This window comes from Cololabis saira, chromosome 2 (assembly GCF_033807715.1).
Source record: "Cololabis saira isolate AMF1-May2022 chromosome 2, fColSai1.1, whole genome shotgun sequence".
NCBI classification, from domain to species: Eukaryota; Metazoa; Chordata; class Actinopteri; order Beloniformes; family Belonidae; genus Cololabis; species Cololabis saira.
Window position 1 is genome coordinate 7799034 of NC_084588.1, and position 15745 is coordinate 7814778.

The 15745-nt window shown below is 40.1% G+C and overlaps 1 protein-coding gene across 2 annotated transcripts in view; it reads right to left on the bottom strand.

Moving 5' to 3' along the window:
* rasl12 (RAS-like, family 12) overlaps positions 1 to 15724 on the bottom strand; it is a 32662-nt gene extending 16938 nt beyond the window's left edge. For both annotated transcript variants that reach the window (XM_061737016.1, XM_061737008.1), the window contains exons 1-4: positions 15527 to 15724; positions 15024 to 15080; positions 6346 to 6419; positions 3727 to 3917 (exon numbers count right to left, since the gene is read on the bottom strand). In XM_061737016.1, the coding sequence (XP_061593000.1) occupies positions 3727 to 3917; positions 6346 to 6419; positions 15024 to 15080; positions 15527 to 15608 (404 nt within the window). In that variant the 5' untranslated portion in view covers positions 15609 to 15724. The remainder of the gene's footprint in view (positions 1 to 3726; positions 3918 to 6345; positions 6420 to 15023; positions 15081 to 15526) is intronic.
* Positions 15725 to 15745: the final 21 nt, after the last annotated feature.

A 15745-nucleotide genomic window follows, 5' to 3' on the forward strand; every position in this document is an offset into this window, starting at 1 on the left:
GACTCCTAATGGAAAAGAATAAAACCGAGGCGAGTCGGGTACTAGTGGAAAAGGGCCAATAATGTCTAGCTCTAGTTCCTCTAGATGGGATTACCTTGGCCTCTGGTACTACAGTTAGGAACCTGGGAGTTAGTTTTGCATATTAAACAGGTTTTGAGGATGACCTTTTTTCACCTTTGTAATAAAATTAAGAACAGCACTTTCCTAACTTATGAAAAACTAATAAAAATGTATCCATACGTAAAAAAAAATGTATCCATCCAATGAATTGACTAATGAAAACCAAACATTGCATTTGAATTGTGGTGTAAGAGAATAATTTGAAAGATAAACTGTGTATATTAAATTGATGAATGAAAAATATAAAGATATTAAAGTGAGTATAGCACATTTAGAGCTCGTGGCATAGGCATTTATTTAAATACATCCACTAGAGAGGAATGTGAAAGCTTTCCACCACACACACATATGGGCTGATCTTCTTGCAGAGACAGTGAATGTAAAAGGTGCAAAGATTTCATTAAACAATGCGGACTCTGACCCTCCTGCCGGGTTAGAAAACTCTTTTATACCGTGTTGAATGTCTTCATGCAGCATGTTTAGTGGAGGGTGAAGTCTACACAGATCTTACAGATGATATGAATATCTTAACAGATTTTGAGGTAATCTAGATATAAAGCTACAAGGATAAAAAGGAATCAAATGAACCAGCTTCTAGACAAAAAGCCTTATTGTACATTACAAACCAGAACAACCTGAAGATGTTCTTTGAGGTTAGGGAATTAAATATAAAGCAGCCGAAGAGCAGAGACATATCCAGTCAAGTGCAAGACGATGCCTCCCTTACACCCACTCTGCTTTCTGCTCTTCTCTCGAGTGTCGCCCCCCCCCTCAGCACTTTCACTTATCCAGAAGAAAGCGTGCCTCCGACTGTAAATGGTCATGCCGTTCTTCTTCACACGCCGCCTGGAGCTTTTGTATTCTTGCATCCAGCCAGTTTATGACAGTGCCTGTTTGAGCTCTGATTCTTTCTGCTCTCTGAGTGCACACGCCTGCTTCCACTATCGTTTACAAACCCAACAAGTCGTCTTGTTTTTCATTTGTCCCTGCTGTTTTCTCTATCAAGGATTTGGATGATCTGAACCGAGCCGTGACGGAGAACAATGCGGGGACATTCTGCACGAGAATGTCTGTCTATTTTTCTGCCTGTTCCAAGATATTTGAGCTTTTTCCTGAGATGCCCATTTTTTTTAAATCTTTCATCAATATTTTAGTGGGACTGGAATCCCACGCTGTCTAATTTTTTTGAGCTATCCTTTGATGGATTTTGCAAGTGTGCTGAGGATCATTATTCTGTTAAAAGGACACGCGGCTGCCCGTTATCTTTCCTCTTTGATATGATGCACCATTCATGGTCATCTGGGTAACAGCGGGCTGCCTGCCCCCCGAGGCCGCAGAGCAACCCCGTTTCTATCACTGCACTTCACAGTCCATTTGAGGTCCGTCTCCAGACGAGCTCGCTTTGGTCTGGACGTCTGCGTCAAGTGTTGCCAAACAACTTCATCTTTAATTTGTCGGTGTACAGAACAAATTATTCCAAAAGGCCTGGGCCTTGTAAGTCTTATGTTGAAATCAAAGACTGTCCAGTCACTCTTCCCACGCTGTGTGCAGCCTCTCTGATTGTAGGTACGGGAAATGCATTTTGGCAAAAGAATTAGACAACAAAAAGAAGCCAACAATCAAAACAGCCACTGCAGACTTCTATTTTGCATCGGTCGGCTAATTATGTTGTTTGTTTAGTTTTGTTTTTAGACATCTAGTCCTGGATAAACTGTCAGCAGTTAGGTTATTACATAACTTAGACCAGTTTAGATACAGTTTGCCTCCTGAGATCTTGACATCTTGACATGTTGACGTCACTCATTTTAAGAGAAACAGAACAGAAGGTCAAATGCAGAGTCATTTGAAGATGTTTCCTTCACTCCATCTATGGCGCTTTTCCACTAGTACCTACTCAGCCCGACTCGCCTCAGTTTTGTGCTCGTGCCGAGTAGATACTTTTTCTGTAACTATTCTGCCGAGGTTCTAAGCTGCTGAGTCGGCTGTATCTGACATCATCACACTACAGGCCACTGATTGGTCGGGGGGTTGGAGTCAGACGTCTGAGTCAGGAAGTGACATCAGTGAAAGAGACGGATTCTTGTTCATTTTATTCAACAGGCAACGGCAGCAAAAGTCTGTTTGGTGATCCAACTCTGAGGTGAGATGTTCATAAACCTGGTGATGAGGAGAGAATTAAAAAGGGATCTAGACGGTGATAAGGAACGATCAGATCCACCAGGAGCTCTGTCTCTTCATAGCTGCTCACGGCTCCAGCTGACTTTTCAGCAGCGCAGAGACAAAGTAACAACATTAAAAAGCATCGCCGCTTGAAGATTCTCTCACTCTCATTTTTTAACTTGATATCAAACACAAGCCACAGACCCAGCAGCACATCTATCATCTCCTCCAGGTTCTACATCTTTAGTGTTGTTGTCTTCCTCGTTTAGATCACAAAATCAAATACGTCACAGCAGCTTCACTCCAACCTCCTACTTCTGATCTGGGTGTCTAAAAAGAAACGAGGCAAAGGCGAGTCGAGTCGCGCTGAGTAGGTACTAGTGGAAAAGTGCCAAAAGTGGGAGACATGAATGTTCCTGTTTTTACTGACTCTGGAGTCATCTTACGCACTGGCTGATAGCAAGACGCCGCGTTCTTTACCTCCCCCCTTCATATCTACTCGTACACAGTTTAAGACAACTAGGTTTGCAGTTGCACAATAAGCTCAACAGCATCAATATTTAAATGAAATGTTAACACTGTTGGGGAATGAATAAAAAACTGAAACAAGAAAAAAAGAGAAACAGAGCAGCTGACCATATCTGAGTCTGAAATGTACAGAAGAGTATTAGGGCCATGCAGGAGAAAAAATATTTGAGGAAGATTTTTTTTGTATTTTGCACTTCAAAAAAAGGTTGAAATGTCGAGATTAATATTGAAATACAATTTCGAGAAAAAAGTTGAAATGTCGAGATTAATATTGAAATACAATTTCGAGAAAAAAGTTGAAATGTCGAGATTAATATTGAAATACAATTTCGAGAAAAAAGTTGAAATGTCGAGATTAATATTGAAATACAATTTCGAGAAAAAAGTTGAAATGTCGAGATTAATGTTGAAATACAATTTCAAGAATAAAGTCGAAATTTCTACTTTTTTCTCAACATTTCGACTTTTTTCTCGACATTTCGACTTTTTTCTCGGAGTGGATAATGAAAAAAAAATCTTCCTCCTCTAAAATATTATTTTTATTTTTCTCCTGCCTGGCCCTAATACTCGTAGAAATGAGTCCCTGATCCTCACCAATTTTTGATTTTTTTTCAATTTATAGTAACAACAATAAGCACATTTACATGCCATTTTCACCTTCATAAATAAGAGTTAACTGTTTGTTGGACCAAAATAGAAACATTTCTAATTGAATTGACAGCCAGCAGATATTTTTTTTTTGTTTTTGTTATTTTTTCTCCCTAAATACTGACTTTTCGGTCAAAGCCGGTCGTGCCTGCTGACTCCAGTAATACAAACCCCGAAGACAATTTTTTTATCTACATCCTGAGTTCCACGGCACATAACAGCTGATGCCGTTTGCCATGAAAGAAGACAGACACACAGAGAAATACCGGCCTGTATCTGTCCATGTCCAGCTTGTTGCCCAGCAGCATGATGGGAGTTTGTGGCCTGAAGGTTTTGTTGTGCAGAGCAAGCGTCTGCAGGTACAGCTGGCAGCCTTTAAAGCTCTCCGTGTTATTGATGCTGTAGACCACCAGGAAGGCATTGGCCCATGACAGATAACGCTCACAATTGACTGGAACCCCCTAGACACACACACACACACACACACACACACACACACACACACACACACACAGTAATATCTGTTTTGATCAATGAGACACTTTCTCAGCTGCTCTGTATTTTGCTCGCTATCAGATTATTATAACTGAAACCTGTATCTGGACTTATCCCAGAAAATATTCATCAGAGTGCCTCTATTTACCGATCCTTATCTAGATCCTGTGGGGGAAGACGTTTTATTTTCTCTCCAGTTGAGATTACCTCTTCCTAAGTCAAATCACTCAGTGAAATGAGTGCAGCCCTGCACATCCACTATCAAAACACATCAGCGCGAGTGTCCCCGCTGTGTCTAACATCGCTCTCTGAAAAATGTTCTGCAGGTTCAGGGCAACAAAACTGACTCGTTTATTTAAATGCGTGCTATTGTTATCCAGACATGCTACGGAATGTTTTACTGGGATCAGACATCCGTCCTAAAAATACAACGGAGTATTAGGGCCAAACTAATACAAAAAAAAAAATGGAAATTACGAGAATAAAGTCATAATAATATTAGTATAGTATAGTATAGTATAGTATAATTTGATGCTTAGTATTTCCTTATTTGTGAAACCGATACCAAAATATAACTTCACAAGATACTCAATATTCCTCATTTTAACACAGGGAGAAGATGCTCTTCCTGTTACAGTTCTCGTAAATTATGACTTTATTCTCGTAATATTAGGACTTTATTCTCATAATATTAGGACTTTATTCTCATACTATTACGACTTTATTCTCGTAATATTACGACTTTATTCTCGTAATATTACGACTTTATTCTCATACTATTACGACTTTATTCTCGTAATATTACAACTTTATTCTCATAATATTACGACTTTATTCTCGTAATATTACGACTTTATTCTCGTAATATTACGACTTTATTCTCATACTATTACGACTTTATACTCGTAATATTACGACTTTATTCTCGTAATATTACGACTTTATTCTCATACTATTACGACTTTATTCTCATAATATTATGACTTTATACTCGTAATATTACGATTTTATTCTCGTAATATTACGACTTTATTCTCGTAATATTACAACTTTATTCTCATAATATTACGACTTTATTATCGTAATATTACAACTTTATTCTCATAATATTACGACTTTATTCTCGTAATATTACAACTTTATTCTCGTAATATTATGACTTTATTCTCGTAATTTCCCATTTCTTTTTGTCTTAGTTTAGCCCTAATACTCCATCGTATAAAAGGAATCCATGGCAATGCAGAGAAACATATATATGGCCCTATATCTGCCACAGGAATCCTGCTTAAATCAGGTTTCACTGCTTTAACACTGCTGATTCAAATGAATGGGTCATTAACAGACGGAGAGACCTTGGAGATAAGTTGGTGGTCACCAATTCATTAGTTCAGAGACATTAGCACAGGGAAACATCTAGAACCTGCCGGGCAGTGGCCCCTCAGGACTGGGACTGGAGAGCACTGGTCTATTAGTGTCTGAGGAGATGAATAGTTTCTGTGTTTCACCAGCAGAGGGACAGCAGAGACATGCAGGCCGGTTACTGGTGATGGCTGCAGCAGGTCAAGATGGATGAAGATACCCAGTACTGGAGGTGAGTGGGGATGAGGGGGGATGAGGGGGGATGGCATCCCCCCCTGAAATAAAAACAGTCAAAATCATCCCCCCTGTAAAACTGCCATCCCCCCTTTCCATCCCTTATGTCATTTCATCAATGAATGTGGTTTTACTGCTATTTCAACATTTAGAGTCATCACCAGAAAAATAACTTATTTGACAATTTTCACCTGTTTCAAGTACATTTTCACTTGAAATAAGTAGGAAAAGATTGATCTTCTTATTACAAGCAAAAAAATCTTGTTCCACTGGCAGATTTTTCTACTTATTTTAAGTGAAAATCTACTTGAAACAGGTGAAAATTGTTGTTTTTTCCAGTGATGAGTCTTGTTTTAAGTGTAATGAGATTTTTTTTACTAAAATGAGACATTTTAACTAGAAATAAGACAAATATTCTTGTTAAGATATTGAGTTTTTGCAGTGATCCATGTTACTTATCCTGTGAAGGACAGAGTCATATTGATAAGTTCAGAAAAGTGTTTTTTATTGTTGTGTTTTGATGTATTTGATGTAAGCCCAGTGGATATTTAAAGCTTACAGAAGGCTGCATTTAACTGCTGCTATGTCATTCCTGCAGTATTTCTGCAGGTGTTTTGGTCACTGCTATTATTTGTAATATATTATATTATTTGTAATCAGCACAAATTATCTGTCCCAATATGATAAAATCCACCATCCCCTCTGATTTTCTTTTACAACTCGAGTGCTGAAGATAACGTACATCAATTCTATCAAAGCCTCACATTATCTAGTTTGTTTCTGTGAGTGGACAGGTCATACCTGGTCACATGTGTCCATCACTCTCACTGTAACGGGCTGCTGGTCCACAACCTCCTCTGATGAATAGATATCCTCTAAAAACACAAAGAAAAACAAAGACTAAAACATCAATGACAGTCTGACAAATATATTCAAATAATTAATGTCATTTGTGGCTTAAAGACATACCCTTTTCTTTTATTTTTTTTTAATTGAATGGAAACAGGCAAAAACATACAAACACATACCATGTACAGTACACTGACAACACACTAACCAAAGGACCAACAGACAAAAACTAGACCAAAACCTGAAAAAAAAAACAGGACAAAAAACAAAAAGGAATGTAAGTTAAATGTAAGTTAAATATTATAATTATACATTTATTCAAAACATAGTTTTTCCATTTTCTGTTATGCATTTTCTGCTTTGTCATTATTTTTTTCCAAAAGAAATTGGATTCACACTTTATTTAGAAAAAAAAAGGATAATTGTATTTACAATATGTGGGTAATTTACATCAAGTACTCCAAACAAAATATTTAGCGGTGTGAATTTAAAAGGTATATTTATGGGTCTTAGCCGATTTAAAATATCTAACCACAGTCTGACTACATGTGGGCAATGAAAAAAGAAATGGAACTGATTTTTTAGCATTCACACAAACTGCTAACATCTTTCTGACAAGCCAGCACTGTTCGTGGGTTTAGAGGGTTTGATGTTTTTTATCTGAGCTGTATTTATTTGTACCAAGGGACTGCAGATGCAAATTAGCCTGAGGCTAACTCTGGTGCAATGCATCAAATGTTTCCATTTATGTTTTTAATTGCACATGGTCCCTCTCAAATAAAATTTAAGTAAGTAAGTAAGTAAGTAAGGGTGGAGCCTTTTCCAGAGTGCTCTTCTGTTAAAATTGGTGTTACATCTTTGTTCAACCCATTACTGAGGTTTGGTCAATTAGTGGGATGTAAAATTTGGTGGCAACAAAGATGAGGAAGAGTAATGATTCCAAAAAAGGGGTTAAAGTGGGCCGGGGCTGTCCACGCCTGAGCCCCGGACCATGAGACGGCGCACCATCATCAGACAGATCCAATGCAATAAACGTTCTTCCTCATTTTTCTGAATAATAAAAACAATATTTTCAACAAATAATTCACTATCAGCTCTGGTAAGGTTTGTTTTTCTTATTTTGAGTGCATCAGAGACACTTTCGTCATTTTGTCTGGTACAGTAATGACAAGAAGATGATAGCGAGGTATGTAACATCATTGACAAGAGGTTCTTTAATGGTATCAGATATGTATTCTTTCTTTGAGAAATTCTTTGAGAAATTCTTTCTGAATTTCTTTGAGACGTTGAGTGAGTTTAAGATTAGATCTCTACTAGCAGGTGAACACGATGATGAAGTTACTGTAGTTTCTTGTTTTAAAGAAATGAGAACTTATGCCAGGTCCACATCAAAAACCACAAAACTTAAACCGAAAATTTTTTTTACATCAACTTTTAAGTGTAAAGAATATCCGAAACACAGTTTTTGATTTGTGAAAATGCTACAAAAAATGTGTTTTCTTTGCGTTTTAATCAATTCCATTATTGAAAATAATCAATCAACCTCTGTACATGTTGGTAGGTGGTGTTGAAGTGATCTTGTTAAAATGTATAACTAAAGGGGGGAGAAAAGTATTAGTGGATAAAGGATGACTATGCAATGTTAGCTATTAAGTGTTTAAATTGTAATTATTCAGACTCCCACTTCTGCATGATTAAACTTTGTGCTTGAAATTAAGAATTGTGTTAAATGAGTTGCTGAACCTGACCAGCGGGAACTAACATGAGAGGGGTACTAGAAGTACAAAAGTCCCAACTTGTCTCTGTTCTAGTACCAGATTGAATATTTCAGAAAGACAAACCCTCTTCCTATAGTAAAAGACTGCATGGTGTATTTTATTAGTAGTCTGTTCCAGATTACTGCAGGCAGGAGAAATGGAATCCAGTGGACAATGTGGGAGCAGGATGATCTTGATTTTGCGGATGACATAGCTCTCCTTTCACATACACACACACAGATGCAAGAGAAACCGGACAGACTCTCACAAACTGCAATAAAACTCGGTCTCAACCCCAATATATCAAAAACACAGGTAATCAAGATCTATGCCAAAACCGCCAACCCTATCCTTATGAACAACACAGCTCTAGAGGAGGTAAATCCTTCACCTACCTAGGCAGTGTTGTGGACAACCCCGGAGGGACAGATGCTGACATCAGAAGCAGAACCAACAAGACTAGAGTGTTCAACATGCTCAGGAAGATCTGCAGCTCAAATAACTTCTCCATAAACACCTAAATGCACATCTTCAACTCCAGTGTGAACCACGTCCTGCTGTATGGAGCCGAGACCTGGAGGACAACAACACTCATAAGTTGCAGACTTTTGTAAACACCTGCCTTAGGAGAATCCTCCACATCTGGTGGAGGGACAAAGTAAGCAATGACTGCGTTTACATGCAGTCAATAACCCTTTTAAAACCAGAATATTAGCAATAACCTGGTTTTGCACGGCTATGTAAACACCAATAACTGCTTTGAATGACCGGAATTTGCTCATATTCCTGAATATGACCCCTGGGTTACTCCTTTTCTAACCCGAATATTTGGTCATGTATAGCCTAACATAACCTAATCAAAAGGAACAGGAATTTGTTTTTTTGAGCATGTTCTTTTTGCGAGGAATCTTGCTCTTTTGAGTCCAGGAAGTTCTTATAAACATGGAGAAACACAAGACCAGGAGGAGACTAATCACTTCATAAATGTAATGAAAGATATGAACATGTTGGCATTTGTAGACGGTAGAAAGTGTCAGGCTGGTGTGGTGAGGACCCAGATGCAGGAGAGCGAGGCAGGAGTTCACAACAAAAAAGGGTTTATTTCCAAAAAGGCAAGAACCAAAAACCAAAAGCGCTGCTTGGCAGGATCAAAAGGTCAAACGGAATCAGGGATCAAAAACTAAAGCAGAAACTTGGCAGGACACATGGAGGGAAGAACAGTACGGAACCACGAGGAGCAAGGGAATGACAAGACCAGATATACACAGGGGATAACGAGACACAGGTGCAGACAATCAGGGCAGATGGAGAACAGGCGGGGCAAAACAGAAACTCCAAGACTGGGGGGAATGTCAAACCCTGACAGTAAGTACCGGGATAGCCAGATTTACAAACAGGTGAGCGAAAAGTTACGCTAAGCAGGATTTGTACGAACGCCAGACCAGATCAAGCACCGCTGGAAGACGCTGAAAAAGGCGAGTTCTACTGGGCTGTTCATTATCCGCCGTGCTGCTGTTATTGTTATTGTTTTGAATTTGGATACAGGAAGAAGAAGCGGAAATGACGGGAATTGCGTCACGATGTTCTCCGTGCGTCGCTGGTTTGATCCAGATATCCCACATGATTAATTACCATGTATACAGGGATAACCCTGTTTGCTCACGCATGGAAACGGAATATTCTGAATGTTTCAGTTACCGGAATATTGGCAATAACCCGAATTTTGACTGCATGTAAACGTAGTCAATGGGGACCTGTGGAAAAGAACAAGCCAGGATCCCATTGACTTACAAATCCGAAAGAGAAAGTGGAATTGTATTGGCCACACCCTCAGAAAACAGGCGACAAACACCACCAGACAAGCGTTGAAGTGGAACCCCCGAGGAAGGAGGAGACGAGGTCGTCCCAGGAACAGCTGGAGAAGAAGCACCAAGGCAGGAATGGTAGAGAGCGGCCTCAACTGGGGAGATCTGGAAAGAACAGCTGAAAGCCGAGTGGAATGGAGGACATTTGTCAACGGCCTACGCACCCTAAAGGAGCAAAGGGCTTAAGTCAAGTGAGTCAAGCTGCAGATGACGGTTCTCTAATCTGCTGATTTGAGACGTCCACGGCTCTGAGGATGATACGAGCCACCACCTCGCGTCACCTCTGCTTACATTAGACCGTGATTCAGCGCCTGCTGGAGGGGAGTAACTGTTGGGGCCGGCTCCACACGCAACCCTGTGTCAGTTCATGTAACGAGGTCAGGAGACACGCTAGTTAAACACGGGGCATCCACACATGTAAAAGACGCTTCAGAGAGAGATTCTTTACCTCCACAGGTCTGACCCTGCTATGAACTGAACTAAAAACGTCATTGAAGCTACTTCTTTGGGTGAAGATGGCTATTGAAGTTGGGAGCGTTGACATCATCTCTTTAATGGTTAGTTTACTGATGGAAAACTTGGCAGGCCACATCTTATCCCTGCATGGGAAATGTGTAAGAAGATAAAACAGACTATCCAAGGAACACTTTCTTCCGTCTTTTTAGTGCTTCATTATTAGACATGATGTATTTATGACATGAACTATTTTTGGTAATGTGCAAAATGATGGAAATGAATATAAGCACTGTCTTATGCCCAATCGTTACCACATGAAACGTAATATTTAGAATTTAATTAAATTGAATTCATAAGCAATAAAGTCATTCGAGAATCTTAATCACTGTGCAAAGAAAACATTTGATATATTAATTAGTCTGTTGCTGTGAATTTTAGTTCCTTCTGGTGAACAATAATGCTCGGTGAAGGCTCACCCATAGAGGTAAAAGAGGGATAGATTTGTGTTTACTGCCGTATGGGGAAGTTAAACATGCAGAAGTGCTGGGTAATTACATAGATGTTGGTCATCATGCTAATGAAAAGCAAAATCTAGTCCATTGATAATCCATGTTTGTCCCGTTTCTTTTGATATCAAAGACGAACAAAGATAATTGAACATTTTTGAAAGGTTCCTTTGAAGATTGGTTCAGTGGGGAAACTTTAGTGGATTGTCTTCAGTCAATCATGCTGAGTACATCTCTATTAACAAATTTCATGACCACTCAGATTATATCAATTCCGCGTGTTGCCTTTCATGAATATTTTATCAAACTTTGTCTCAGACACAAAGTGGTAATCCATCTTCTGAAATGTTCACAAAGTGTATCTGTTATTCAAAAATTATAATCCTTTTATCTTCAAAATTACACGGAAAGTCTGAAATATCGCTGAAAATCCTAATCAGGTGATTGATTTTGGTGTTACACTTTTAAAGCAGCACGTTCACATGGTAAATGGTGAAAAACTATTTGAAAATGTTTTGTTTTGTTTTCTTTTGTTTGCTTTTGAAGAGAGTGGCAGAGAGAGTCAAAGTTCTTTTCCAAGTCGGACGGGGCACGGTGGCGCAGCTGGTAGTGCAGCCGTCTCACAGCAAGAAGGTGGGTTCGATTCCTGCCGGGGGGACGCTGTGGGTGCTGAAGTGCGTGTTAGTTCCCCCATGACTTCAGTGCCCACACCATGGGTGGGGTTGGCGAAAGGATCTTTCTGTGTGGAGTTTGTATGTTCTCCCCGTGTTCCCCTGGGTAGCTAATGGGAACTACCCTCACAAAAACATGCACACAGTCCTGGTCTGTACTGCCCCCTCTGGCCAACCGGGGCGCCAGATGGGGTGGGGAGGATCCGGCCGGAATAACGTGATCCTTCCACGCGCTACGTCCGGCCGGAGAAGCCTCACCCTGTCTGGTGAAAAGATGCGGCCTGCTCACTCCTCAGGTTAAGGAGGAGACCTGAGCTCAGTGCAGGGCCCTCCCGGGGTTGGTAGAAGATGGCAATGCCCAGGACTGTTAGGTAGGAGCACGGGGTGGTAAAAATGGGAAAAAAACGGGATTCTTTTCCCGAGTTCTTTTTCATTCAAGGCCCTTACAGCTTTCCAATCTAAGAGTCTATTTCAGCAAAAAAATCTTGTTCCACTGGCACTTATTTTAAGTGAAAATCTACTTGAAACAGGTGAAAATTGTTGTTTTTTCCAGTGATGAGTCTTGTTCTGAGTGTAATGAGATTTTTTTTGACTAAAAATGAGACATTTTAACTAGAAATAAGACAAATATTCTTGTTAAGATTTTGAGTTTTTGCAGTGTTAGCTGCTATATCGTGTGACAAGATAAACTAATAGGACTTGATGAGACATGGGTGCAAACAATCAGGGCAGATGGGAACAAGGGAAGTCAAAACAGAACTACAAACACAAGGACACAGAATTTCAAAATAAAACAGGAACAAACAAACCCCAAAACAGCGTCTCAATTTGTTAAACAACCCCCTCCATAAAAATAAGAATATTTTAATATATAATCTTAATGGGGAAGCCACTCAGAACGTTTACATGAACAGAAAGTCCAATTATTGCCTTAGTCCGACTGCTTTCGAAGTTTTAAATCATGAATACACCTCAGTCTGGCTGTGGTCGAACCGAACTGAAGCTTTTGAAATCGAGCTACTAGAGCCAGATAATGTGGTTTCTAACTCGAGATATACCGGCATGTAAACGCAAACCACGGCTAGCCGAGCTAGTGACTGGCCTGGGACTCCCCCGGAGCCCGGATGAGCCGTCCAGTGTGATGTGGATCTACGAGCCGTTCAGATTCTGCTCCCGTCGTTACGTAACGAAAATGTGATTTACATAGGTTGGCCTCCGATGTGTGAAACCACGCCCACAACTAACTCCGGCGGCCGGAGCTTCCGCCATATTTTCGTAGCGGTGCATCGTGATGGCGTCTGTTCGAGCTAGACATGCGAATTGCTCTGTTGTTGGTTGTAAAAACTTGCTTCGTATCTTCTCCTGCTACGCATCATTCAGGCCGCTAATCAGCACATGCCTCATTATCATAGCCCCGCCCCCTCAGAATCCTGCATAGATAATGAGGTTAGAGAATGGGAAGATAAAGACATGGCTCAGAGGCTGAATTTCTAATTTATTTAGCAAAAACAATCAAAAGCTTGTTTTTAAGACATTCAAGGCCTGTTTAAAATAGGTATATGATGCCATAATAGGTCTCCTTTAAGAAAGACAAATGGATCTCTGCAATTCACAGCAACAACTGGATTCCAGGCACCGAAACATGGATTTCTGGTTCCCATTTTGTATCAGGTAATGTTGGATTTTTGGGTAGCTAACGTTAAACTGTTAAATCATAAAGTTCGGTGTCCTCATCACTTTAATTTCTACAACAAATCCTGCCTTGAAGTCGGACCAAGCGTCAAGACTTTTGTAAGCCTTCAAGCTTTGCTTCGTGTATTTCCCCGGCGTAGAAATTAAGTACATATAAATATCAGGAAACTGGATTTGTGGCCAAATATTAATGTCCATGAACCACTGGTTCTTGGTAACTGTACCAAATATTAATGTCCATGGACCACTGGTTCTTGGTAACTGTACCAAATATTAATGTCCATGGACCACTGGTTCTTGGTAACTGTACCAAATATTAATGTCCATGGACCACTGGTTCTTGGTAACTGTACCAAATATTAATGTCCATGGACCACTGGTTCTTGGTAACTGTACCAAATATTAATGTCCATGGACCACTGGTTCTTGGAGTAACTGTACCAAATATTAATGTCCATGGACCACTGGTTCTTGGTAACTATACCAAATATTAATGTCCATGGACCACTGGTTCTTGGTAACTGTACCAAATATTAATGTCCATGGACCACTGGTTCTCGGTAACTGTACCAAATATTAATGTCCATGGACCACTGGTTCTTGGTAACTGTACCAAATATTAATGTCCATGGACCACTGGTTCTTGGTAACTGTACCAAATATTAATGTCCATGGACCACTGGTTCTTGGTAACTGTACCAAATATTAATGTCCATGGACCACTGGTTCTTGGTAACTGTACCAAATATTAATGTCCATGGACCACTGGTTCTTGGTAACTGTACCAAATATTAATGTCCATGGACCACTGGTTCTTGGTAACTGTACCAAATATTAATGTCCATGGACCACTGGTTCTTGGTAACTGTACCAAATATTAATGTCCATGGACCACTGGTTCTTGGAGTAACTGTACCAAATATTAATGTCCATGGACCACTGGTTCTTGGTAACTATACCAAATATTAATGTCCATGGACCACTGGTTCTTGGTAACTGTACCAAATATTAATGTCCATGGACCACTGGTTCTCGGTAACTGTACCAAATATTAATGTCCATGGACCACTGGTTCTTGGTAACTGTACCAAATATTAATGTCCATGGACCACTGGTTCTTGGTAACTGTACCAAATATTAATGTCCATGGACCACTGGTTCTTGGTAACTGTACCAAATATTAATGTCCATGGACCACTGGTTCTTTGTAACTGTACCAAATATTAATGTCAATGGACCACTGGTTCTTGGGGTAACTGTACGGGTCACTGTCAAGTCCAACTGACGCTAATTTAAGCCCATAATCGGCTGTTATCCCGTCTTCTCCACAAGTTGCAGCCGTTTGCGCTGATGTTTGACCACTCAGTGTGAGTAAGGGGTCGTGGTCCAGTGGGGAAGTGACGTCAATGCAGACCCTCTACTAACCGAAAGAACGCCAACACAAAAGGATGTGTGGCGCCACCTAGTGTTGCAGAGCTGAACGCAATTCACTCAATAATTTGATTCTCTTCAGCGAACATGGATTTCTCAGAAACTCCCGTTTGATCCTTATCTAGATTGTTGCCAATAGCTTGATTTAGATGGGCATGTAACCGCACTGAGTGTTGAGATACAGGAGTTTGACTGACTTTAAACCTCTCATTCTGTGTGTTATTACCCCTCATGAGAGAAGACAAGTCTTACCAAGGTAAGGGTCATATTCACTGATGAATCGTTTTGTGAGGAACTTGACTGCGAGTGCTGTAAAACAAGAAGAAGGAGAGAGAGCAGCGAGTGAGTGACAGGAGCCCCAGGGGAGCGGGGTCAGGCAGAGCCCTGAGAAAAGATGACCGCGGGATAAACAGCCACATATGACATCAGGAAGGAACACAAATAAAGAAATACACTGAGAATGAAGGCGCTAACCAGCTTTAAAAAGTTATAACTTACCATTTTATTGTTGTTGCTTTAAAAAAAAAGGTCTGGGTCATTAGAAAATATCAAAAATACCAAGTAAAAAGGTGCTAGATTATATTTAACTTGTTAGTTAATTTCCTGAATTCAAATTCAATTCAATTCAATTCAAATTATAAGAATTGTGCATGTAAAAATCTGTAAACACACAATTACCTCACAGCTGTAGCTGAGAAATAAGTTTAGAAAAATGCACAAATACAGGCGTAGCAGAGAGGAAATGAAAGCCAGACCTGATTTCCCACAGCCCATGGCCCCGAGCAGCACCAGGTTACATTCAGCACAGGACTTCGCCTTGCCGAACATCACTGACATGTTATCCTCCGACTGCGGCTGACTCTTATTTCTCGCAGCGGTCCGTGCGCTCAGCGAGGGATAGCAGAGGGTTCAGTCGTCCAACAAGCTGGGACTGAAAAAAAATACATGCTGGTTTTTTCCTTTCAGAAAGAAAA